This window comes from Lepus europaeus, chromosome 3, assembly GCF_033115175.1.
Source record: "Lepus europaeus isolate LE1 chromosome 3, mLepTim1.pri, whole genome shotgun sequence".
In the NCBI taxonomy this organism is placed as follows: Eukaryota; Metazoa; Chordata; class Mammalia; order Lagomorpha; family Leporidae; genus Lepus; species Lepus europaeus.
In genome coordinates this window covers 25,448,783-25,473,167 of record NC_084829.1, presented here as the reverse complement: position 1 = coordinate 25,473,167, position 24,385 = coordinate 25,448,783, and the positions used below count along the sequence as shown (strand labels likewise).

At 43.5% G+C, this 24,385-nt stretch overlaps 1 protein-coding gene across 3 annotated transcripts in view; it reads right to left on the bottom strand.

Annotated features, from left to right (window-relative positions):
• NUP153 (nucleoporin 153) overlaps positions 1 to 12,174 on the bottom strand; it is a 70,627-nt gene extending 58,453 nt beyond the window's left edge. For all 3 annotated transcript variants that reach the window (XM_062185412.1, XM_062185413.1, XM_062185410.1), the window contains exons 1-2: positions 11,960 to 12,174; positions 615 to 837 (exon numbers count right to left, since the gene is read on the bottom strand). In XM_062185412.1, coding sequence (XP_062041396.1) covers positions 615 to 837; positions 11,960 to 12,070 — 334 coding nt within the window. In that variant the 5' untranslated portion in view covers positions 12,071 to 12,174. The remainder of the gene's footprint in view (positions 1 to 614; positions 838 to 11,959) is intronic.
• Between the last annotated feature and the right edge of the window lie 12,211 nt (positions 12,175 to 24,385).

The following is a 24,385-nucleotide window of genomic DNA, read 5'->3' as shown; positions in this document are numbered from 1 at the left end:
TCTCACTATCCACTCTGCCTGTCAAAAAAAAAAAAAAAAGAGGCTGCTTCAGACAAAGAAAATGTTATAGATAAAACCAAAAATATAGAAAGTTGGTTGAAAAACAAAGAAGAAAAAAAAAAAAAGAAAGAATAACAGAAAGGGAAAGAGAGAGGAGAGAGACCTTCCATCCATGTGTTCACTCTCTAAATGGCCACAGCTGGCCCAGGCCAAAGCCAAGAGCAAGGAATTCCATTTGGATCTCCGATGTGGGTGTCAGGGAGACAGGTACTTGGGCCATCATCCACTGCTTTCCCAGGCATGTAAATAGGAAGCTGGATCTGAAGTGGAGTGGCAGGGACTTGAACTGGCGCTCTAATGTTGGATGCCGACACGGAAAGTGGTGACTTAAGCTGTGGTATCACAACATTGGACCCAGAGTTCGTACCCTTAACTGGTAAGTATGCAGCCTTCCCTAATACACAGGCATCCCAGTTTGAACCTTATGATCAGTTTCCTCCTAAAGGATTTATACATATGCTCATTAGATTTACCATAGTGAGGTAATATAAAGATATTTAAAATTAGGCAATGAAAACCTATCATTCATAACAGAATATCCACATTCTATTTACCTTCTGTACTGACTGCTGGCTCAGGAGTGATTCTGCCATCATTAATGTTAGAGTTCTCCTCATTGGCATATATCATATGATCATTTTCTCTATTTTCTGGCCAGTGTGGCACCCCGCTTGTATCTGTTGAACAGCTGCATACATCTTCAGTTTTGTTGAAGTATCTCTGTAGCCACCCTGGCACAATATTCTTAACAGATTCTGTAACCCTGCTAAGAATGCCCTGGGGAAGGGGGGAAGAGAAAAAGACCACTTTAAAAATTTCTAGTTTTTATTATGTACTTAACAAAAAGTTATGCCAAGCAAAATACAACTGTTTCCAACAAACTTTGATAACATTCAGTTACTAAAGTTAATGATAACATAGTGGTATTTTACAAATTTACAGATGTAACGAAATACTTACTTTCCTTCTTGAATATGCATTCCTGAACCAATAATTATCCCAAATGTCCACTATTACTCAAATAATTTAAAAAATCTCTATGGGCCATCAGATGAACACTGTTTTTGCTTTAGTAGTAAAATATAAAATAAATATTTTAACCTCAGAGAAAAGGCATCAATTTTTATTCCAGCATATTAAAAAGAAAAATATAAATAATTACCTTCAACAGTTACTTTTACTGTACATTAAGAAAACAAAAATTAAGACAAATAGAAACATGGTTTTTTTTAAAAAGACAGGGAAAATAATAACCTAACAAAAATAAAGCAGGAAAAAAAAAATCCAAGACATTTTCTGATGGTAAAATTTCCTAAAAATCTGAGGAATTAATTTATTGTGATAACTTTTAAAAGGTAAAAAGTGATAGAGTAAATATCCGTATTAACAGTAATTATAGATTTGCTGTGTGGCAGGTACTTTTTCCAAGCAATTTATATGTTATTTAATTTACTCCTCACAATAACTTTATCAAGTTGGAATTAACACCCCCACTTTGTGGATAAAGAGAGACACTAAAGCTAAATATTTTCCCATGGTACCATCACTACTACAGTCTATCTCCAAAGAGTGAAATGATGGGCTTTATGATTGCTAGGACTAATATAAAATTCAAATACTTCCCTAGACTTTGATTTACTTTGGATAAAATAATACAGAGAAACTATAATGAAAAACAAATGAAACATATGAAAGTACTTCTCAATTTATAAGGTATAACAGAAGCATACTGATAAATTTATTAATAAGAAAAAAAGCTAGCAGAGACAAATGGGTACAGTAACCAATTTTAGGCAACAAATTCTTTCAGAAAGCAACATTAGTAGTCTTCCAAGGGATGAGTCACAGAAGAGAAAAAGCATCAAAGATACAAAAAAACAACGAGGCCAGGGGAAAATATATTAAATCTACCTTGAAAGCAAACTCAAGAGAAAGAGGCCTTTAAAAATCCTGTCAACAGAAAAGATGGACCACATCTTTGATATAAGCCTCTGAATAGCAATTTCCTGATCGTTCAAAAATGCATAGACAACTAGAAAGTACACAATTATTTTCCCACATATTTTCCTGTCATTTTAACAAATCTACAAGGTAAGCTCTCTATCAAACATATAAAGGAAGTATTTTTAGAAGTCATTACTGAAAAAAAAGTTGACCATTCCTTTTCTATGCTATTGCTCCAAAGTAACGAACATTACGTAAAACCCCCCAAGATTTCATATTCATAAAAACATTCACAGTTCTAGTTACCCTGAAACCCTACCCTCCATTATTTCAGAAGACTTCAAAGGGCTACAAAGTTACAATACAGCTTAAGGCAAGACTACAAAAAAAAAAAAAAAAAAAAAAAACAAGATATGGTGACAAAGCACTATAATTAAATATAGAAAGTCTTAAGGACTTCTGTCAAGACGTTTAACTACCAATATTAGAGATTCCTGTGATCCCTACCCTTCAAAGGCAAGTACAGAACAACTTAAAATTGACATCAAAGGGGCTGGCATTGTGGTGCATTGGGTAAAGCCACTGCCTATGGTGCCAGCATTCCATTTGGGCACTGGTTTGAGTCCTGGTTGCTCCAGCTTCCTGCTACTGTGCCAGAGAAAGCAGCAGCAGATGGAGCAAGTCCTTGGGCCCCTGCACCTACATGGAAGACCCAAAAGAAATTCTTGGCTCCTAGCTTTAGGATCGGCCCAGCTTCGGCCGTTGTGGCCACTGGTGGAGTGAACTAGCAGAAAGAACATTTCTCTGTCTCTCCCTCTCTCTGTAACTCTGCCTTTCAAACAAATAAATAAATCTTAAAAAAAAAAAAAAACTGATATAATTAACCAAAGGTCACTTACATGGCATTAAGTATCCTGAAGAATCAGGATACTTAACTGAACTGTTAAAATAGATACAAGAAAGCTCATTCATTAAATGGATGAACTCCGCTTAAGCAGAGAACTTCTTTCTTAAAAAAAATAAATAAATAAAAATAAAAATAAAAAATTGGCCGGCGCTGTGGCTCACTAGGCTAATCCTCCGCCTAGTGGCGCCGGCACACCGGGTTCTAGTCCCGGTCAGGGCACCGATCCTGTCCCGGTTGCCCCTCTTCCAGGCCAGCTCTCTGCTGTGGCCAGGGAGTGCAGTGGAGGATGGTCCAAGTCTTTGGGCCCTGCACCCCATGGGAGACCAGGAGAAGCACCTGGCTCCTGCCATCGGATCAGCGTGGTGCGCCGGCCGCAGCGCGCTACTGCGGCGGCCATTGGAGGGTGAACCAACGGCAAAAGGAAGACCTTTCTCTCTGTTTCTCTCTCACTGTCCACTCTGCCTGTCAAAAAAAAAAATTAAAAATTTTAAATTTATTTGAGAGCCAGAGAAAGACTGAAAAAGTTCACATTCTTTGGGTCACTCCCCAAAGTCCAGAGCAGGCCAGGCCAGGCCCAAAGCTGGGAGCTCTAACACAACCCAGGTCTCCCCCATGGGTGGCACTGGAGTCCTCACACTGCTTCCCAAGGTCTGCATTAGCAGAAAACAAGTCTGCAGTGGAGCTGAGAATCAAATCCATGCATTCTGGTGTGATGTGAAGGCATCTAACAAGTGTCTTAACCGCTAGATTACATTGAATGCCCAGTTCCCTAAAATTTAACAGCCTCTCTAGTCTCAATCCACAGCAGCTTAGTGCAGTAGGAAAGATGAGTTACAACTGGCACAGTGAATGAGAGCACCAAAAGTAAAATGAAATGTGAATTATAGGACTAAGTTGAAACTATCATCAAAGAACATCCCTGCATTGCAGTAATCAAATTTAGCTCTGTAAATTCAATGATCCTGAGTCATCAAGAAAAAGTTAAATTAAATGTACCCTAGTACTAGCAGTTCTGAAAGTACAGACCCTTTAGCAGTAATATCAGCATCTTATCAGTTCCTACTATATATATATGTGTGTATATATATATATATATGTATATGTATATATAGTGGGGTTTTTTTTTTTCTATCTGATCAGTTCCTATCCCTTACCCAGTAAAGGATAAACTCTGGAGGTAAGAGCCCACCAGATTCTGACGTGCTAAAGTTTGACAGCCACCACTGCTACTAAAGAGATTAAGAAAATAGTTGTCTGGACCCCTGTACACATATGGGACACCTGGAATCCGTCCCAAGCTCCTGACCTTGCCTGGCCCAGCCCTGGCCATTTGAGTGAACCCGTAGATGAAGATATCTCTCTCTCTCTCTCTGCATAACACTGACTTTCAAATAAATGTTTTTCAAAAAGCAGATGCTTGGGGGCTGGCATTGTGGCACAACAGATTAAGCCTCTGCCTGCAACACTGGCATCCCATGTGTTCAAGGGAGACCCAGGGCAGTCATTGTGGTGTAGCAGATAAAGCCACTGTCTTCGGTGCCAGTAACCCATACAGGCACCAGTTCAAGTCCTAGATGCTCCAATACCGATCCAGCTACCTGCTAATGTGTCTGGAAAAGCAGCTAAAGATGGCCCAAGTGCTTGGGCCTCTGCACCCATGTGAGAGACCCAAAGGAGGTTCTGGGTTCCTGGCTTCTACCTGGCCTACTCCCAGCTGTTGTGGCCATTTTGGAAATGAACTAGCAGATGGAAACTCACTCTCGCTTGCTCGCGTGCTCTCTCTCTCTCTCTCTGCCCACCCCCTCCATGTAACTCTGCCATTCAAATACATTTAAAAAAATAAATCTTTTTTTAAAAAAAAATCTTTAAAAAAAGTTTAAGGATTGGAATGTAAAACAGAAATTTGTTAAAAAAAAAAAAAAAAAGCCGGGGCCCGCCCACATTATAGTGTAGCAATTAAACCACAGCCTGCAGTATTGCCTTCCCATATGGGCGCCGGTTCCAGTCTCAGCTACTCCATTTCAGATCCAGCTCCCTGCAAATGGCCTGGAAACGTAGGGGAAAATGGCCCAAGTGCTTGGGCCCCTGCACCCACGTGGAAGACCTGGAAGAAGCTCCTGGCTTGTCTGGCCCAGTGAACCAGTGGATGAAAGATCTTTTCTGTCTCTCCCTCTTGTTAACTCTGTCCTTCAAATAAATAAATAAATAAATAAATAAATAAATAAATGTCGATGTACCTAACACGGGCTTGAGCCACCACACAAATGGAAAACTAAGAGTGAAGGGACTAGAAAAGGAGGGAAATGGCTTTCTTATGGAAAAAAAATTTTCCTTTGACTTATTACTACCAAAGACGGCCCAATATAACCCAACTATCTTTTCAGCTCCTAAAACAAAGTTCATGGGGTGGGCACTGTGGCACAGCAGGCTAAGCTGTCACTTGTGATGCCTGAATCCCATATCAGAGTACAAGTTCTAGTCCCAGCTACTCTGCTTCAAATCCAATCACCTACTTATATACCTGGGAAAGACCAGATGAGTACTTGCCCCTGCCATGCATATGTGAGACCAGGATGCAGTTCCTGGTTCCTGGCTTTGGCCTGGACGCCCAGCCCAACTACTGCAGCCATATGGGGAGTGAATCAGTAGGTGGAAGCTCGCTCGCTCGCACTCTCTAATCCCCTCATCCTCACCCCATCGCTCAGCCTTTCAAATAAATCTATTTTTTTTTTTTTAATTTTATTTGACAGGCAGAGTGGACAGTGAGAGAGAGACAGAGAGAAAGGTCTTCCTTTTGCCGTTGGTTCACCCTCCAATGGCCGCCGCGGTAGCGCGCTGCGGCCAGCGCACCGCGCTGTTCCGATGGCAGGAGCCAGGGGCTTATCCTGGTCTCCCATGGGGTGCAGGGCCCAAGGACCTGGGCCATCCTCCACTGCACTCCCTGGCCACAGCAGAGAGCTGGCCTGGAAGAGGGGCAACCGGGACAGGATCGGTGCCCTGACCGGGACTAGAACCCGGTGTGCCGGCGCCGCAAGGCGGAGGATTAGCCTGTTGAGCCACGGCGCCGGCCTAAATCTATTTTTTAAAAAAGAGGGGGACAGTGCTGTGGCACAGGTTAGGCTGCTGGATCAAGCTCCCTGCTAATGGCCTGGGAAAGCACTGGAAGAAGGCCCAAGTGCTTGGGCCCCTGCACCCACACAGGAGACCCCATGAAGCTCTTGGCTTTGGACTGGCCCAGGTCCAGCAGTTGTGGCCATCTGGGGAGTGAACCAGCGGATGTCTCTAACTCTACCTCTCATATAAATAAATCTCATAAAATAAAAATAAAAAGAGAAAGAAGGTTCTTCAGCTATCTACAGGAGTGGACAATTCAGGTTCCTGGACAGACAAGAAGACACAATGTGTTGGGTTGCTTTGTTTTTGAGCTGAAAGACACAGAATGAGAGCTCTCATCAGCTGGTTCATTCCCCAAATGCCTCCAACAGCAGGGACTGGAGCCAGGTGTAAGCCAGGCGACCACAACTCAGTCTGAGTTTCCCATGGGGGTAGCAAGAACCCTCCTGCTGCCTCCCAGAGTATTCATTAGCAGGAAGCTGGATTTGGAATCAGAGCAAAGAATCGAAGCCAGGCACTCCCATATGGGATGCAGGTGTTCCAAGCAGTACCTTAACTGCTCAAATCTGTCTGTCCCTGGCTATAAATTTTAACCTCCTTTGAAACTTCCATGAATGCTGAAAAAGGAGAAACATGACCCAGTAAAAGTTCACAGCAGTTTAACCTAATAAATATTACCTACAAGCTATTGTCACATTTATCGTATAATGTATTTGAAAACTGAGGGTAAGAATTTCTTTAAGATTTATTTATTCAAAAAGCAGAGTTACAAAGGGGGAGAAAGAGGGGGAAGGGAAGAGGAGACAGCATCAGCCAGGGCTGGGCCAGGCTGAGGTGAGAAGCTTCATCCGGATCTCCCACATGGGTGCAGGGGCCCAAGTACTTGGACCATCTTCCACTGCTTTCCCAGATGCATCAGCAGGAAGTTGGATCGGAAGTGGAGCAGCCAGGACTCAAACCAGTACCCATTTGGGATGACGGCATTACAGGCAGTGGTTTAACCCACTGTGCCACAGTGCCAGCCCCAAGAGTTTATTTCTTAAATCACACTAAGAAAAAGCTGAGTGAAATCAAGCAAACTGAAATATGAAAGACATCCTATCATCCTGTTTCTGACAACTGTACCTGGCAGCAAGACTTGAATAAAGGCTTCGACACACAAAATAATCTTTAAAAAAATATTTATTTATCTGAATGAAAGGCAGAGTTAGAGACAGCGAATGGTATCTTCTATCTGCTGGTTCACTCCTCAAATGGTCACAACCGCCAGAGCTGGGCCAATCCGAAGCTAGGAGCCAGGAGCTTCTTCCTGGTCTCCCATGTGGATTCAGGGACCCAGGTACTTTGGGCCATCTTCCACTGCATTCCCAGGTGCATTAGCAGGGAGCTGGATCGGAAGTAGAGCAGCCAGGACTCAACTGGTACTCATATGGGATGCCAGCCCCACAGGCAGTGGCTGTACCTGCTACACCACAGCGCCCGACCCCACAAAATAATCTTTTAAAAATATATTACAAGAGGCCGGCGCTGTGGCGTAGTGGATGGAAGACCTCTCTCCTCTCTCTCTAACTCTGCCTTTCAAAAGCAAAATTACTGGGGTTGCCACTGTGGCACAGCGAGTTAAAGCCCTGGCCTGAAGCGCCAGCATCCCATATGGGTGCCAGTTCGAGACCGGATGCTCCACTTCCGATCCAGCTCTCTGCTATGGCTTGGGAAAGCAGCAGAAGATTGCCCAAATCCTTGGGTCCCTGTACCCACAAGGGAGACCCCGAAAAAGCTCCTGGCTCCTGACTTCGGATCAGCTCAGCTCCAACTGTTGCGGCCATCTGGAGAGTGAACCATCGGATGGAAGACCTCTCTGTCTCTACCTCTCCCTCTAATTCTGCCTTTCAAATAAATAAATAAGTAAATAATCTCAAAAAAATCATTATAAAAAACAAAATTACAACCAAGACCATAGGGTAAATATACAAATAAAAGATTTTTTTAAAAACAGAGACATCACAATCTTTCCAATTATATTCTGCACCTAGTGAAAATGTTTTTAATTAGTGATAAAGCACAAAAATTTTCACTTTACTTCAAACCTGCCACATAAGTGAACTTTCCAGAACACAGAAAATACCTGGGCTTTTTGTCAGTTATCTCATGATAACCTGGGGCCAGAGTTACGATGCAGCGGGTTAAGCCACCACCCACAATGCCAGCATCCCATTTGAGTGCCGGAGATGCAGTCCCAGCTGCTTTGCTTCCAATCCAGCTCCCTGCAAGTGCTCCTGGGAAAGCAGCAGCAGAAGGCCCAAGTGCTTGGGCCCCTGCCATCCACACAGGAGACCTGGATAGAGTTCCAGGATCCCAGCATCAGCCTGGCCTAGTTCCAGTTGTTGTGGCCTTTGCGAAGTCAATCAGTGGATGGAAGCACACGCTCTCTCTCCCCTTCTGTTTTACTCTGCCTTTCAAATAAATACATCTCTTAAAAAGAAAAAAATCTGGTAATTGATAAAACACAAGAGTCTCTCATCTTAAAAAGAAAACATATTCTCCAATTTTTTTTCCCTATATACTTCAATTGTGGCATTTCTACAATGAAAATACTAAGTACTAAAAAGAATATAGTATCTTTAAAGTTTGGCTTCATCATTCAGTAAACAAAGACCATAAATCCAATGTGAGCCTATAAAACATTTAACTTGGTACCTGAAGGAAAAGAACCTCTAAGAGACAGCAAGATTCAAAGACAATGTAAAAACATTTATATCAAGCAGTTCTGTTTAATCACAACAAGAGTCCTTACTAAGAATGTCAGGATTTACTTATATTGTGTCATTAATTCTCACAATTTTTCACTTTACAGAGCAGCAAATTAAGCAAAATTTAAACAACTTTTCCAAGTCTGAGAAGAACAGAGATTTAAATTTCAGTCTGACTCCAAGCAAAGATAAAATCGAAGTCAAAACTACTTACTAAGCTCTGGCATGAGTTAAATATTCAACCTCTAAATATCCCTCCTTTTTCAAAACTGAGAACACTCTTGTCCATCAGATAACAGGGAAAACATACTTATTTGTGACAAATTATCATACAGAAGCTACCAAAACAAAAATTATACTATCATAAAAACCAAAAACCATCATCTATGGGCCACATTTAGCCCTCAGCCTGTTTTTATAAAGGGTAAGAACGTGTTTACATTTACTAAGTGGTTTTAGAAACAAAACCAAGAATAATTTACAACAGCAGAGCCTACAAATTTAATATCTATCCAGACACTTTACAGAAAAAAGTTTATCATCAGATTCTGATCTAAGCTATTGATGGGGGGGTCCCCCCTTTTTAAAATAGCTGGCTGTAGGAACCTGTAAAATAAAAACTGTATCTAGGATGATTCAACATGGATTCCCTTAACTCCAAACCAGAAGACACATCTCTGAAGCACACCCTCCAAAAAAGGGCAAAAATTCCCGATTTCCTCTGACCAGGAGGTGGCAGTAGGTTCTTCCAAAGGCAAGGTTCTAGTTTGCCCATGGGCTTAAAGTTTTATGCGGCAGCTATTAAGAAAAGTTTGATCTCTCCCCAGAGTGGTCTGAGCCTGACAATCTGCACACACCCAAACACACACAAATCCAAAAGGAGACCGAACAGAACTAACCACATTCTCCCAACTAGAAAAAAATGACACCATTTCCTAAGGGCATGGGGGAGAAGACAAGGGAAAATGATCAACTTGCATTAAACAGTTACTGCCCATTATGTAGTTGAGCAACCTAACAGATTTGTCTCCACAACTTGAAGCAAATGACAATTTAAAGGTCAGACATTAAAGGAAAAAATGTTAAACTTTAGACATTTCACAGCAGAGCTAAATCAGAAGTCAAAACAGGAAATTACAAGTCAAATGAACACATGCAGAAGTCTCAAGTACTGGGTAACTGCACTAGCTAGCTGGCCTCAATGGGCAAACATCCATTAACTGACAGTGCCAGACTTCTCATTCTTATTTCAATCTTATACTACACAACTAAAAGCTTCATTTTTGCCCACAAAACCCTTAGACACTTAATCAAATAAAATTACTATTAAACATGCCGTGTCATGAAGCTCCTTGCTATTCATGATGACTCAGCAACTGCTCCAAAACATGCAGTTGACAGCTTAGAAGAGTAGATAGCAGTCAGATGCAACAAAGTTCCAGCAAGGACCAAAAAAGTACTTTATTTTAAGATTCAAATGCTAACATTTAATCTTTTTTTTTTTTAAATAAAGGGGGCAAGAAAAAGCCAAAAATATTTTAGATACGGGGGCAATGATAAATTATCAGGATCTCAAAACCACACCGTCTGAAAAATCAGTGATAATTTGGGCATGATTTCCCCGAAAATTACTTGAGGTAAATACATCCAAAAATAAGCTTTAAGTGCAATCTTTGACACCTGGACTACATTAGCTTGATCTTAAACTTTGTCCAAATCATCCATAAATCTATGCCAAACAGTTCACTTTTCTACAGCCGATACAACAAGATCTAAGAAAGCACTCCAGGACATTTATTCTTGGGAGAAACAGAAACCATGTTCTGCCTAACTTCCATTCCGCAGAAGCACTTGGTCAGGCTAAATGGCCAGGCTTGTGACCTGAATTCTAATCTTAAATCTGCCTACAAATATCCCTGCTCCTCACAAAGAAATGTGAAAAACAAGCACTTTCTGTACGTATCGGGGGGAAATTGGTAGGAGTAACGCCAAGCCTTGTAACCACGGGTAGAGAACGACTTAAGTTTCCCTCCAATCTTTACTTTCAAATATCTGATAATGATACAACTTAGCACAACCAAACATACTAAATAGTCCAATTCTTTATTATAACCCAGAATAATGAAGGACGTCTACCTTTAACATTATGCAACAAGCTATCAGACCCTCCTGATTTCTTTTAAACAAGTTTAACACATCTCCCACCTTAGTGTCATTGGAAAAGTTTATAAGTGACTTTATTAAAATAGGGTTTTAACGTTCTCCTACTCTGTCCTCCTAACAAGTAGCATTTGAAAAACGGAATTTTTCAAAATCAATGTCTCAATTACAATTAAGATAAACTTATTAACTATAAACGCTCGTGAATGCACACAGTGGCTAAATCACAAGACCACCAACATTACTGGAGTATCAAAAGTACCTTAACTTGTAGAATACGCCCCATAATATTAAAATATTTTGTGTATGAGGTCAGAGTTGGAGTCCCGGTCAACTGTGGAGAATGGCCAACTCCAGCCTCCAAAATAGGGGGGGGGGGGGGGGGGGAGTAGCGCAGCAGAGAAAAGACGTAAGGGTGGAGAGGGACTTTCAAAATGTCCCGGTGCCATGATAACTATAGGCCGGTGGCGACCTAAACCAATACCCTCAGACCCTCCGAGAATTCAACAGGCTGAGACTAAGTTATTCCACCTTCCGTTTAACACTGACTACCCTCACCCCCTCCCCGCGTGCCTCGGGGGGCCGATCACTCCGGGCAGCCCCCGCTCTGAAACTCGAGTCACCAGAAATCATAAAGGCCTCTCGCCACGACTTTTTTCTTTTCTCTCCAGAGAACATAATATCCTCAAACCCCCAATCCCTGCCCTCCCCCACCCCACCCCCAAAAAATGAAGAAATACGCCCATCCTAAGCCTAGAATCTCTTTTCCCGCCCTGCTCCGCCCGGGGAAAGCCCCTGGGCCAGAGGGCCGGGGAGAGGCGGCCAGCAGCACACGTGTGCGCCGCAGGGCTGGGCCCGTCCTAGCCCACTTCCCGTCGCCACCCCAGCGGCCTGGGCTCCCAGGCTTTACGCAGGCCCTCCCGGCCGCTCCACGTGGGGCGCCAGGGCCTCACACTCCCCGGTCGCTCCCGCCGAGTTTCCGACTCCCCCACCCCCAGGCCACGGCGGCGTCGGGGTCCCGTACCTGGTGCTGTTGTCGCCCCTGCTGGTAAGGCTTCACTGGCCCCTGGTGGCAGCGCCGCGTCCTGATCTTGCCGCCACCGCCCCCTCCCATTCCTCCGGCTCCCGAGGCCATGGCGGAGCCTCGGCTGCTTCCCGCTCTGGGGCGGGGAAGGGGGCGGGAGAGGCAGAGGCGACCGCCTTAGAGCCCCCCCCGCCCGGCCCCGGCCCAAAAGTCAGTCTGCGCTGCCCACACAGCGGGGCGCAGGCACACCGGGAGCCGCGAGGCTGCGAGTCGGGGCGAAGAGAGAGCGCGCGCTGGCCGACTGCAGAGGCCGAGGAGCTGGCTCCCGTCCGGCAGCCTCGCGCGGACTCCCGCCTCTGTGTATGTCACAGTCTCTATGGAGATCCGCCGCGGAGAATGCCGCGAGCGGCGGCGGACGTCGCCGAGGCCTAACTCGAACGCCGGCTGCTGGAGATTCCTCTTCCGTCGCCCTGGCCGTCGCTGCCGCAGTTGAAGCCGCCGGCGCCGCCCGCCTACCCCTCCCCTCTGCGCACAGTGCCCGCCCCGCCGTCGTCGTAGTCGTAGTCCCCGCAGTCGCCGCCGCCGCCGCCGCCGTTGCGCCTATTGCCGCTACTAAGGCCGCTGCCGCGGTCGCGAGCCAGAACGGCGTCATTCGTAAGCGCCCGACGCGTTTGCATCATCACGCTGCGACCAGGTGATAGGTGAAGAGGAAGGAAGGAGCGGTGGAGCGCGCGCGCTCGGCCCCGCGGCCCGCTGGGAAACGTAGTTCAACGAAGAACGGAAAAGGAAGTCGGCGGTTGAGGCAAACCGAAGGAGGGCGAGACCCGCGGCGCGCGGCCGAGTGGTGTTCTTGCTGCTCTTGGCTGTAAATTTAGACACCGAAGAGGCATGTAACATAAAAATAGCAACCTCCTACCCCGGGCAGAAAGGAAGAAGATAGTAAAATCAAACACAGGAGCTAATGATCTCTGATAAAAATTGGAAAACTGGTTCAGAAAAAGTGGCCATGATTCTTAGGCCTAAAGCAGAATTAGACATTAGGTACAGCTTCACTAAGGTTTCGTTAGATATATAAGGGGTTGTGGTCAAACCCACAGGGCTCTGCCTCTTTGACCTTGGATAACTCAAAACCCAAGCATTGGCTTCCTCTTCTATAAAATGAAAGCTTTAATATCGGCCTTCTAAAGCTGTTGTGAGGAGCAGATATAATCATCTGTGGATATTTCCTGGTATGTAAGAAATGCAGTAAGTGATTACAGTTATAACCTATGGAGTCGACTTGACATTACAGGTTAGGTGATATCCCAGTACTATATAACATATATACACATGATCTATACACATATTATATACATAATATATATGTGTAATAGACATATACACATACATGCTTCAACTAGAAGGCATTATGTTTAAGAAAATAAGTGCACTACTGCTCCCCATGTAGGACCTCTGTCGTTAATGTGTTGTACTATGTGAATTAACGGTAAAACTACTATTCAACAGTACTTTATACTTTGTGTGTCTGTGTGGGTGCAAACTGAAATCTTAGTACTGAGTTGATCTGTATATAACGGTAATTAAAAATGAATTTTAATTAAGAATGGGATGGGAGAGGGAGTAGGAGGTGAGATGGTTTGGAGGTGGAAAAGTGGGTATGGGGGGGAGAACCGCTATAATCTTAAAGTTGAACTTATGAAATTTATATTTATTAAATAAAAGCTTTCTATTAAAGAAAAGAAGTGCACTAGTCTCAAATATTGAGTGCACAAAGTAGAGAGACTATAGGAGTTGACAGAAACATCTTGGAAATCATGTGGCCCAGTCCTCTCCTTCCTCCCACAAGACTGAGGCTGAGAGAACTTGGATGGCACCGCGGAGGGATCAGAGCTGGGCAGTCACATCCAGGTCTATAACCCAATAATTCTGTAAGAGTTGAAACAAATAACCAAATGGTTACAAGAGTCTATTGTGGAAAATTACAGGTTTAATGGTTCCATCTGAGACACTTATTTTAAAACTTATAACAACTTTGGAGTCAAACAATTTAAATCTGTCACTTACTAGCTGTGTAGCCTTGGGGAAGTTACTGATCCTCTTTCTAAGCTTCAGTTTCCTCATCTGTAAATGAATGAATGAATATTTACCTATATACCTTTATAACAGGGTAGAGTTTTTGGTGAAAGGATTAATGTATTACTTGGTTCATAGCAAATACTTAGAAAGCATCTAACATCAGCCAGCTAGCAGATACACGTGATGAGCTCTAAGACATTTAGACCACCTCCACCACTAAACTGCATCAGTCAGTTCACTATTTTAATCATATATGTGAACTTCTGAAAACACACTTAACAAGTACCTTTGAACTTGGGCTATACCAGGCATCACAATACACAGCAAATGATTTTCAGTGGTGCCTGTGACCACAGCCACCCATACCAGGTTTCAAATGTGATAAATTACTCTACTTCCTCCTCTGCTCCCCTTCCTGGCTTCTGCCCTCCTCCCGTGCTGATTGCCCAATCGAGTCTCCAGGTCCGCCTGTCTTCCCTCTGAAGCGCCTCATCCTTCTTAAATACAGTGGTTCTCAGTCCCTCGTACGGGAATCCCAGTCTTTCACAATTCTTAGCTTCGTATTTGACAAGCAAACTAAAGTAATTCCTGTAAGCTAGCTCACAGGGCAGATCTCTAACAAATCTTTAACTGGGCTCTCCTTTTCATCCTATTGGACAGTGGACCTGCTGAGACTCAGGAACTCATGCTTTTCCTGGAGCCCGTTATTGAAATGTATGGGACAGCCTTCAAAGCTGAGATTTGAAAGGAAGAGATATGCCAAAGAACTGGATCAGACTTAGATAAAATGTAGAAGAGAAGACTGGTAGGGTTTGAGACAGAAAACTTGTCCCTCTTAACCTTGCTCTCAATCGTTTCCCCATTTCACACTTATTTTTATTTCTTTGAAGTAAAACAACTTTTGAGGAAACCATAATACATTAGTCCCTCATTCAGTGTAATTGAGTCACTGAAAGTTGCACAGGCCTGAAAATAAAGGAAAAAGAAACAGTAAAATTTGTACTCAACCTGGACCCAATTTTTTTCAACCAAAGCAAATGCTATATTAGGATATATATCAATTCATGAAGAGCTCATTACATAGAGATCCCTACCTACCCTCTAGAAACTTCTCTATCTTTCCAAATATCACATGGTAACAACCTACTGATTATAAATCAGCAAAAAGAGAAGTTGCTGACCCTTATCTATTAGATAAAGAATGTCCATCAACAGCAAATGAAATACAATTTAGTCTGAGCACTACCTGAATTGAAAAATAGCCTTTCAGGGGCTGGCACGGTGGCGTAGCAGGTAAAGCAGCTACTTGCAACACTTGCATCCCAGGTGTGCCAGGTAGGGGAATGAGGCCACACAGGGGCATGGCGAAGGCATCAGGTAGGGGCATGAGGTCACACAGGGGCATGGCGAAGGCATGGTCTTCCAGTTCACAAACCTAATCAATTTAACCTGTATGCCTGCCTGCTTCAATATGGGCACCAATTCGTGTCCCAGCTGCTCCATTTCCGAACCAGCTCCCTGCTAATACACCTGGGAAAGCAACGGAAGATGGCCCAAGTCCTTAGGCCCCTGCCACCCACATGGGAGACCCAGAAGAAGCTCCTGGCTCCTAGCCAGTCCCAGCCATTCTGGCCAGTGGATGGAAGATATTCTCTCTCTCTCTCTCTCTCTCTCTCTCTCTCTCTCTCTCTCTTTCTCCCCCACCCCGTAACACTGACTTTCAAATAAATAAATAAAACAGAAAAATAGCCTTCAAATTGTCCATACTTTTATTCTTCAAAGGGTAAGTTTTGGCCAAAGGAATTTTTAAAGATGTCAATTACAAAAACTTGGGAGGTTTGATGCTTTTATTTTATTCTAGGGACACAAAATGAAGTATCTGCTAGGATGTCTATTGAAGGAAATTTATTATATTGAATTTTTTGATAGGTCTCCATATGTTACATACACATTTTCACATAATTATTACCAAGAATTCCATTGGATAGAAAAATAATGTAAAAGTAATGGGTTTTCTTTAAAAGTTCATTCTTTTATATAATCTCAACTGGAGAAACTCAAAGTTGGGTGGCAGGGTTGGGATTATAGAAAGGTTTGTATTTATATTTTTTTTTTCTGGCCTCTGTATTTTAGAGGAAGAAGGGCCATTGGCATGGGAAGATATTTTTTAAAAAGAATAATACTCTCAACCAACTATGTTCTCTGTCTTTGGGGAATAAAATAATTCTTTAGACTAAATGAACTAAATAATAAATTTCGATTGACTACACATATCACATGATTCCTACATGCCATATAATATTTTCCCTCTTCCTGACTATGTATGCTAATATATACTAGGCTTTAGCATGGAGTCATATGTTTTTATGAACATTGCATTATAGTTTAAGACATTTTAAATCTATTCATCTTGAATGTAAATTCAGTTTTACTAGAAAAAAATACTAAAAAATTCAGGAAGACCATTCCTAACCTAATATTTCAGACCATTAATGAATGAGTCATCACTGGAATTTGTTAAAAAAAGACAAATGTTCATTGAGAACCTATTATATATATATCAGTTTCTATTCTTGGCATTTGGTTTATCAATATGCCAAACAAAACAATGAACGAACCATCAGTATGCCAAACAAAACCATTTTACTGAATTCTCTTAAGATTTACTGCATTGTATTGTTAACCAATAGCATTTAACACTAATAACTCACCTAAAAATTCTTCATTCCATAAACCTTACTGAGTCCATCCCGTACAAGGAGTCTATTGATTTAGTTTAGTTTTAATTTTTTAAATAAAATTCATTAAGTTACATTAGAAAACTGGACTCATCATTGAGGTTGAAAGCTGTGCAAACTCTAACATTTGCAAAATTCGCCTTGCTGACACTGAGTACCGAGCTTCTTTATTTTACAGAAGTACTCGTAGAGGGTAGATGTTCAGTACAGTTAAGTCCCTACTTGTGATGCCCACATGTCGTATCAGAGTTTCTGGTTTGAGTCCTGCCTCTGCTTGCTTTCTTGCTTTTTAAATTAATTTATTTATTTGAGAGGCAGAGTAACAGACAGAGAGGTCTTCCATCTGCTGGTTCACTCCCCAAATGGCTGCAATGGCCAGAGCTGGGCCAATCATCTGGGTCTCCCATGTGAGTGCAGAGGCATAAGTACTTGGACCATCTTCCACTACTTTCCCAGGCCATTAGCAGGGAGCTGGATTAGAATTGAAGCAGCCAGGATTGGAATCAGCACCCATATGGGAAGCCAGCGCCACAGGCAGGGGCTTGACCTACTATGCCACAACACCAGCTTCCTGGCTCTGCTTTCCATCCACCTTCCTGCTAATGCACATCCTGGGAGGCAGCAGTGATGGCTCAATTCTTGGGTGACTGCCACCCACATGAGAGACCCCAGATTGAGCTCCAGGCTCCTGGCATTGACCTGGCCCAGCCCTAGCAATTGAGGGTATTTGCAGAGAAAGCCAGTGGACCAGGGGATGGGAACACTATCTCTCTGACTTTCAAATAAAATGAAAATAAAAACATTTTAATCTAGGCCAGTGTTGTAACTCAGAGGTTAAGCCACCGCTTACGATGAGAGTATCCCATATGAGCAGCGGTTCGATTCCAGGCTGCTCCACATCCAATCCAGCTCCTTATTAATGTACCTAGGAAAGCAGCAGATGATGGCCCAACTTGGGCCCCTGTACCCACAGTGAAGACCTGAATGGAGTTCCTGACTCCTGGCTTCAACCTGGCCCAGCCCTGGCTATTGCAGCTGTTTGGGAAGTGAACCAGCAGATGGAAGATGTCTCTGTAGATATGGCCCCCTCTCTCTGTAATTCTGCCTTTCAAATAAATAAATCTTTAAAAATGTTTAAGAAAAAATTAGACAAATCTTTTAAAAAAGAGTTTGTAGGGAATGTCCTAATTTATCAGATCCTAAGTTACTAAGGCTTCTATTTCCAAGAACATTCTTGTAGTTAACATGTGAACAATCTTAATGTACCTGTGATGGCACCACCACCAGTGTAGCACAAATGACCTATTTTAAACAAACCCCACCTCTTGGTGGCTCATCACTGACTACCCAAAGCATCAGAATAAAGCATCTCTCCTGTCCCAGGCCTACTTGATCAGACTCTGCATTTAACAAGATCATCAGATACCTCACATTACATTTGAGAAGCACTGCTTAAATATTAACTGTGCCACTGGAATTTATTAAACACCTATGACATGTAAAGATCTGAAACTGGGGACCTGCAATGTGGCGTAACATGTTGAGTACCAGCATCCCATATGGGCGCCAATTCAAGTCCTAACTGCTCCACTACCAATCCGGCTCCCTGCTAATGTGCCTGGGAAAGAAGTGGAGGTTGACCCTAGTGCTTGGGCCCTTGCACCTACATGGGAGACCAGGAAGAAGCTCCTGGCTGTTGCGACCATTTGGAGAGTGAACCAGGGGATAGAAGTTTCTCTCTCTCTCTCTCTCTCTCTCTCTCTCTCTCTTTCTCTCTCTCTCTCTCAAAATAAATAAATCTTTTAAAAATTCTAAAACTGAACATCAGCTATGAAATATACTTAAGCATGGACATCTAAAAGAATACTCTGCAAATTGCTAAATACCCTTTTCACTTATACAAATTTGCTTTCAGAGTTGAGTCATGAGAAACAACAACAACAGCAAAAAAGTAGGTGAAGTAAACTGTAATCCAAGAACTGATGAACAGAGAGATATTCTGAAAAGAAAGATCAGTCTACGTGCTTGAAGTTGCTATGATATTTCTCTTTGATTTTTAAGGTAGAAAAGTGAGCAGCCACTCTTTTTTCTGGAGAATATTCTTGGGACTGTATTATCATCTCATGTAGAATGCTTTGTGAGAAGTCAGGAAACTTGGAATAAGATTTATGGACCTCAGTTTCCTAAACTGTAAAGGCAGGAATATAACTTTGTATTTGACAAATCACAAAAACAGTGAAACATTTTATCTGCTTCTAGTAGCTTGAGCTCTTCAATAGGTGCCATTAAGCCAAGACACTATTTAGATATTGTATTTTCTCCAAAAATTATTTCTGGAGAAGTCCAATTTGATAAACATACTGCACCATTTAGTCTAAAAAATTCCCTGCAATTGGTCATCACAAGTATTTTTTTTGACAACACATCAGAGTTCTTCATTCCTGCTACAGGGAAGGTCTAAAAATTTATGAAACACACATCCACACACACACACAAAAATGCCTAAAAGGTGACATATAAACACATTTGCAAACATGAACACTTACACATCAAATCAAGACAATGAAGTCGCAAACATTTGCATAACGAGCAGGTGTAGGAACTCCTATTTCTCATTACTCTACAATGACCAACAACTTAAGGAACCTGTAGCTTATACTGCATGTAGACATTTTCCTCCTCTGTATTATTTGGTACCTTTCATCTTTGTTCCAAAGTGAGCAGAACTGAAAGTACACATTTTTCAGTTATTTTTATTGTCTTATTTTTCCAAAGGAAACCAGACTATTACCTGAAATGAAAAGTATGGATTTAGTACATCCTTGATCTCTATTATCAAAGGGAGCAGACTCAATTGGACAGAGTGATTAACCATATGTAATGGTTGGTTATGATGATTTTAAGCCAATATTTAGGACCCACAGCCTAGCTCCCCTTGTCTGAGTCCACTATAAGGAGCGTTGCATATCACAAGCTACCAAAATCATTGATTCTTCAAAATTACAAACCAAACAACAAAAGGTACTCTTCAAGGCCGGCACCGCGGCTCAATAGGCTAATCCTCTGCCTAGCAGCGCCGGCACCACAGGGTTCTAGTCCCAGTCCGGGTGCCAGATTCTGTCCAGATTCTGTCCCGGTTTCCCCTCTTCCAGGCCAGCTCTCTGCTGTGGCCCAGGAGTGCAGTGGAGGTTGGCCCAGGTGCTTGGGCCCTGCACCCCATGGGAGACCAGGAGGAAGCACCTGGCTCCTGGCTTTTAATCAGCGCGGTGTGCCAGCCACAGTGCGCCGGCCGCGGCGGCCATTGGAGGGTGAACCAACAGCAAAGGAAGACCTTCCTCTCTATCTCTCACTATCCACTCTGTCAAAAAAAAAAAAAAAAAAAAGTACTCTTCAAAATCCTCCAAAGGAGAGGTAAGATTATATTATTCTGCAAGCAACAGTAAGTGGTATTGCCAAAGAAACCAAAAGCAATGCTACAGACATTGGGAAAAACCCACTAAACACAGCACCCCGAGCCAGGGAAAGCTGTCTCCACACATGACTGTTTCTGTTCCACCACGTGCATCCTTGATGCACAAACAAAAACATAAAAGATCCCAGCTCTCCGTGGAGGCTCAAAACAAGCAACAGATAGCTTCTACCAGCCACAGTTGAACCTAAGCCATTCTTCAATGCTTCAGTAACAGTTAAATCCTCCCTTCTTCACTTGCTTGGTTATAAAATCTTATCCCCTCTGTGAGTCAGCAGTTACCGCATACACATTGCCTGTGAGAAGCACCTGCCTTGGACACCTCCCTTTCCACTGAAGTGCAAAGCCCAGTGACTCATGGTAGCCTCATCCTTGCTAACACCAGCGTGGTGGTTGTTCTCACACCCACACTGGCGAGTTCCCATGTGGAAGTGAAGTTACTGTGCAACGAGTTACTCGTGTGCTAGAGCACTGGGAGTACACTCGGGAAGGAAACAGCACTTGCTGTCTCTCCACTGCTGGCCATTATGGATATGCCGAACACCTCATCATATGAGCTTACTCTCTGCAGTTGTACCTCCTCAGACACTGGCCAGGTTTCTTCTCTCAAGGTTTAGGTTTGCTTTACCAACAAAAGGAAATTGACTTTTTCCTCTTCATTTGTTCCATCACTAACATTAAGTCAGAATCCTTTGTAAGTCAAGAAAAACAGAGAAAGAGGTAGAGGGGAAATGCACAATTTTCATAAACATTTTATTACAAACTAAGGAAAAGAAAAGTACTTGTACAGTAGCCAGTTCCACATCAGATCCAAAATAAACAGGTAAGATAATTTGCTTAAATTTCTCCAATGTTTTCCACTGAAAACTTTCTCCTTAAGCAAGCAATATGGAAAAGGAAAGGGAAACATTGAAGGAGTTATAGAAGAGAGAAGAGAGGAAGGCTCAGATGAGCAAGGGGGTAGGGAGGGCAAATTTTAAATTCTTGCGAATAGTCACCTCTAGTCATTCCTAAAAAAAAAATACCATCAAAAATTGCCCCAGGTCCATGGCCAGCCTGAACTCACCGTTGATGTATTTCCCCTCCATAAGACAGTCTTTGGGGTCCAGGTTGACTCCTTGTTGACTCAAATTCGAAAGCTGCAGAAGAAACGAAGGATCAATGGAGTGATACTTTGCAGAAATGGTGTCACAGAAGCTCCAGAGTGTCACTTACTGGCATCATGAATAATGAAGGACTAGTAAATTATACATGGGAAAGCAAAGACCCTTGTCACTGTCACTCCCTGTTTTTGTAACGTTTTATATCCACAGTGCCACATATCTCTCCACATATTGGGTACATATTTGTTGTATCGATGAGTGCATATTCATAATAGGTTTTGCAAGTTCTTATTTCCCTGAGCTACTTTTGTGCTATGCAGATTTCTTCTTGTGTATTTGGAAACAAATACTTTCCAATTAAATTTGTTAATTTACAACACTTTGATTCCCCGCCCCCTTTCCTTTTAAAGCCAGTACCTGAGACCTGGAGTAACCGCCCAGTCAGAGGTAAACAGAAAAGCCCCTTTGGAGTGATTAGATCAAGACAGTGCTCTCTCTCTCCCTGAGGGATTACACCAAAATAGGATCTGCGAGCTAAAGGGCAAAATATATAAGTATGGGGCTTTTAAGACAGACCTGCAGAATAGCATTCAATGAACATTTGTTCTGGGCAATGTGTTGTGCAGACAGAAAAATGTATGACAGCATAGCTCCTGCCATGTAGCGACAAGTGGAAGCCATTGTGCTGTGAATTTATTTTTAAATATTTCAGTAAATATCTGTGAATATCAATTTCCTCTTGGAAATGTGTATTTTATGTTTACAGTCTCCATTTTCTTTCTTTTTTATTTATTTATTTAATTTTATTTTTATTTTTTATTTTTTTGACAGGCAGAGTGGACAATGAGAGAGAGAGACAGAGAGAAAGGTCTTCCTTTTCCGTTGGTTCACCCCACAATGGCTGCTGTGGCCAGCGCATTGTGCTGATCCGAAGCCAGGAGCCAGGCGCTTATCCTGGTCTCTCATATGGGTGCAGGGCACAAGGACTTGGGACATCCTCCACTGCACTCCCGGGCCACAGCAGAGAGCTGGACTGGAAGAGAGGCAACCGGGACAGAATCCGGCGCCCCGACCGGGACTAGAACCTGGTGTGCCAGCGCCGCAGGTGGAGGATTAGCCTATTGAGCCACAGCGCCGGCCCCCATTTTCTTTCTAAGATTTTATTTTTTGAAAGGCAGATTTACAGAGAGAGAAAGGGAGAGACATAGAGAAAAATCTTCCATCAGCTGGTTCACTTCCCAAAGGGCCAAAGCCAGGAACCAGGAACTCCAACTGGCTCTCCCATGTGGATGACAGGGGCCCAAGTATTTGGGCCATGCTCTGCTGCTTTGCCAAGCACATTAGCAGGAAGCAGGATCCAAAGCAGAACAGCTGGGTCTCAAACCGGTGCTCTGATGTGTGATGCCAGTGTAGCAGGTGGTGGAGTAGCCCGCTGCACCACAACACTGGCCCTTACGTTCTCCATTTTGATCAGTGTGTCAGGCTGAATAGAAGCTTCAGATAAACTGTGTTGGTGCCCACTCCCTAGGTCAGTAAGATAGCGCTGAGGACTCCCACTTTGGAGAAGCTGAGCACAAGTGATTCTTCAGCAGGGGGAGAAAGTCCTCTCTTCTTCCTAGTTTTAAAATTTTTGTGGGGAGGGGGAGTCAGGGGAAGAGGCAGAGAGAGAAATTTCCCATCTACTGGTTAACTCATCAAATGATCACAGCAGCTAGGGTGCAGAAGCCAGGAGCTGGGGACACAATGCAGGTCTGTTAGGAAAATGGTGCAGTTTTATCTATGGCGTGATCTACACCCTGATTTACATCCTATGCCCTGGCTCCCGCTGCCATTGCTGGTGGCCAGGTGGCTACATGGCCCAGCCCCCGGTGTCAAGCTCCACCCCCATCCTAATGGGATTCGCTGCTCCTGCTTCCCTGCCTGCCCTCCTGCATAGTTTTAAAAGGACCTGTTCCGGAACACGTGGTTCTGGGCTCCTCTCGTCTGCTCTCCTCTCCTCCTCTTGTCTCTCTTCTCTCTGCTCTCTCTCTTCTCTCCTCACTAGCTCCTCTCCTCTCTGTCTCTCTTATACTCTCCTTTTCTCCCTTTTTCCCTCTTCGCCCCTTCCCTCCAGCCTGCTGGTTTCCCCCAACAAACCCTTTCCCTTACTCCGGTGTTTGGTGTGTTTTGTGCCGGCCTAACAGAAATACATAACAGGTCTCCCAGGTGGTGGCAGGAGTCCAGTTACCACAGGCATCACCACTGCCTCTCAAGGTCTGCATTAGCTGGAAGCTGGAGTCAGGAGCCAGAACCATGGATCAAATCCAGGCACTCTGATGTGGGGCATCTCAGCCAAAGACCTGCTCCCATTCCATTTTTTTATATAAACCAATTCTTCAGTATGAAACACCAGGTCCTTAAATTGTACACACAAGACAAAGACAGGCAGACCTCACTTGTTTGCAAAGAGACAAACTGTGTTCCCAAAAAATCATGCAACAGGATCTCCCCGAGGTGAGGAAGAGGCCAAGGGACAGGTTTTGTCTGGCTGGCACCTGCAATCCAGACACTTTCTCTTTCTCCCTGTCCCGCTGGGTGCAGGCATCATCCTGTGGCTTCCACACCACTCCACAGCTCCAAACCCTTCTAGCAGGGCAGCTGCACCCCTCCAGGTTCTAACTGCACCACCAGGGTCTGCTTGAGGCGTGAAGCCGAATCTGCTATGCAATTGCACTACAAACTGTCTCCAGGGCTCATCCCCCAGGGCAGGGCGCCTGTGTCCCCCAGCACTGCTGTCTCTTAAGTTCTCTCTGCCCAGACTACCCTCCTCTAGGGAGATTTGGAGGGAGCCCTGACCTCTTCAATGCCCCACTCTTCAGCCCTCATTTTTTCCTGCGCATCTGTGCCCTAAGGGTCTTCTATCTTTGGAAGACACAGAAAGGTTATTGCCTTTTCACCTTCGCTAATTCTTCCCCTGTGGCAATGGACACAGAAGGGTGTAGCTGCTTGATGTGGAGAATGAAGAGAATAGCATCCACTTGAAACTTCTTCAGGCTTCCCC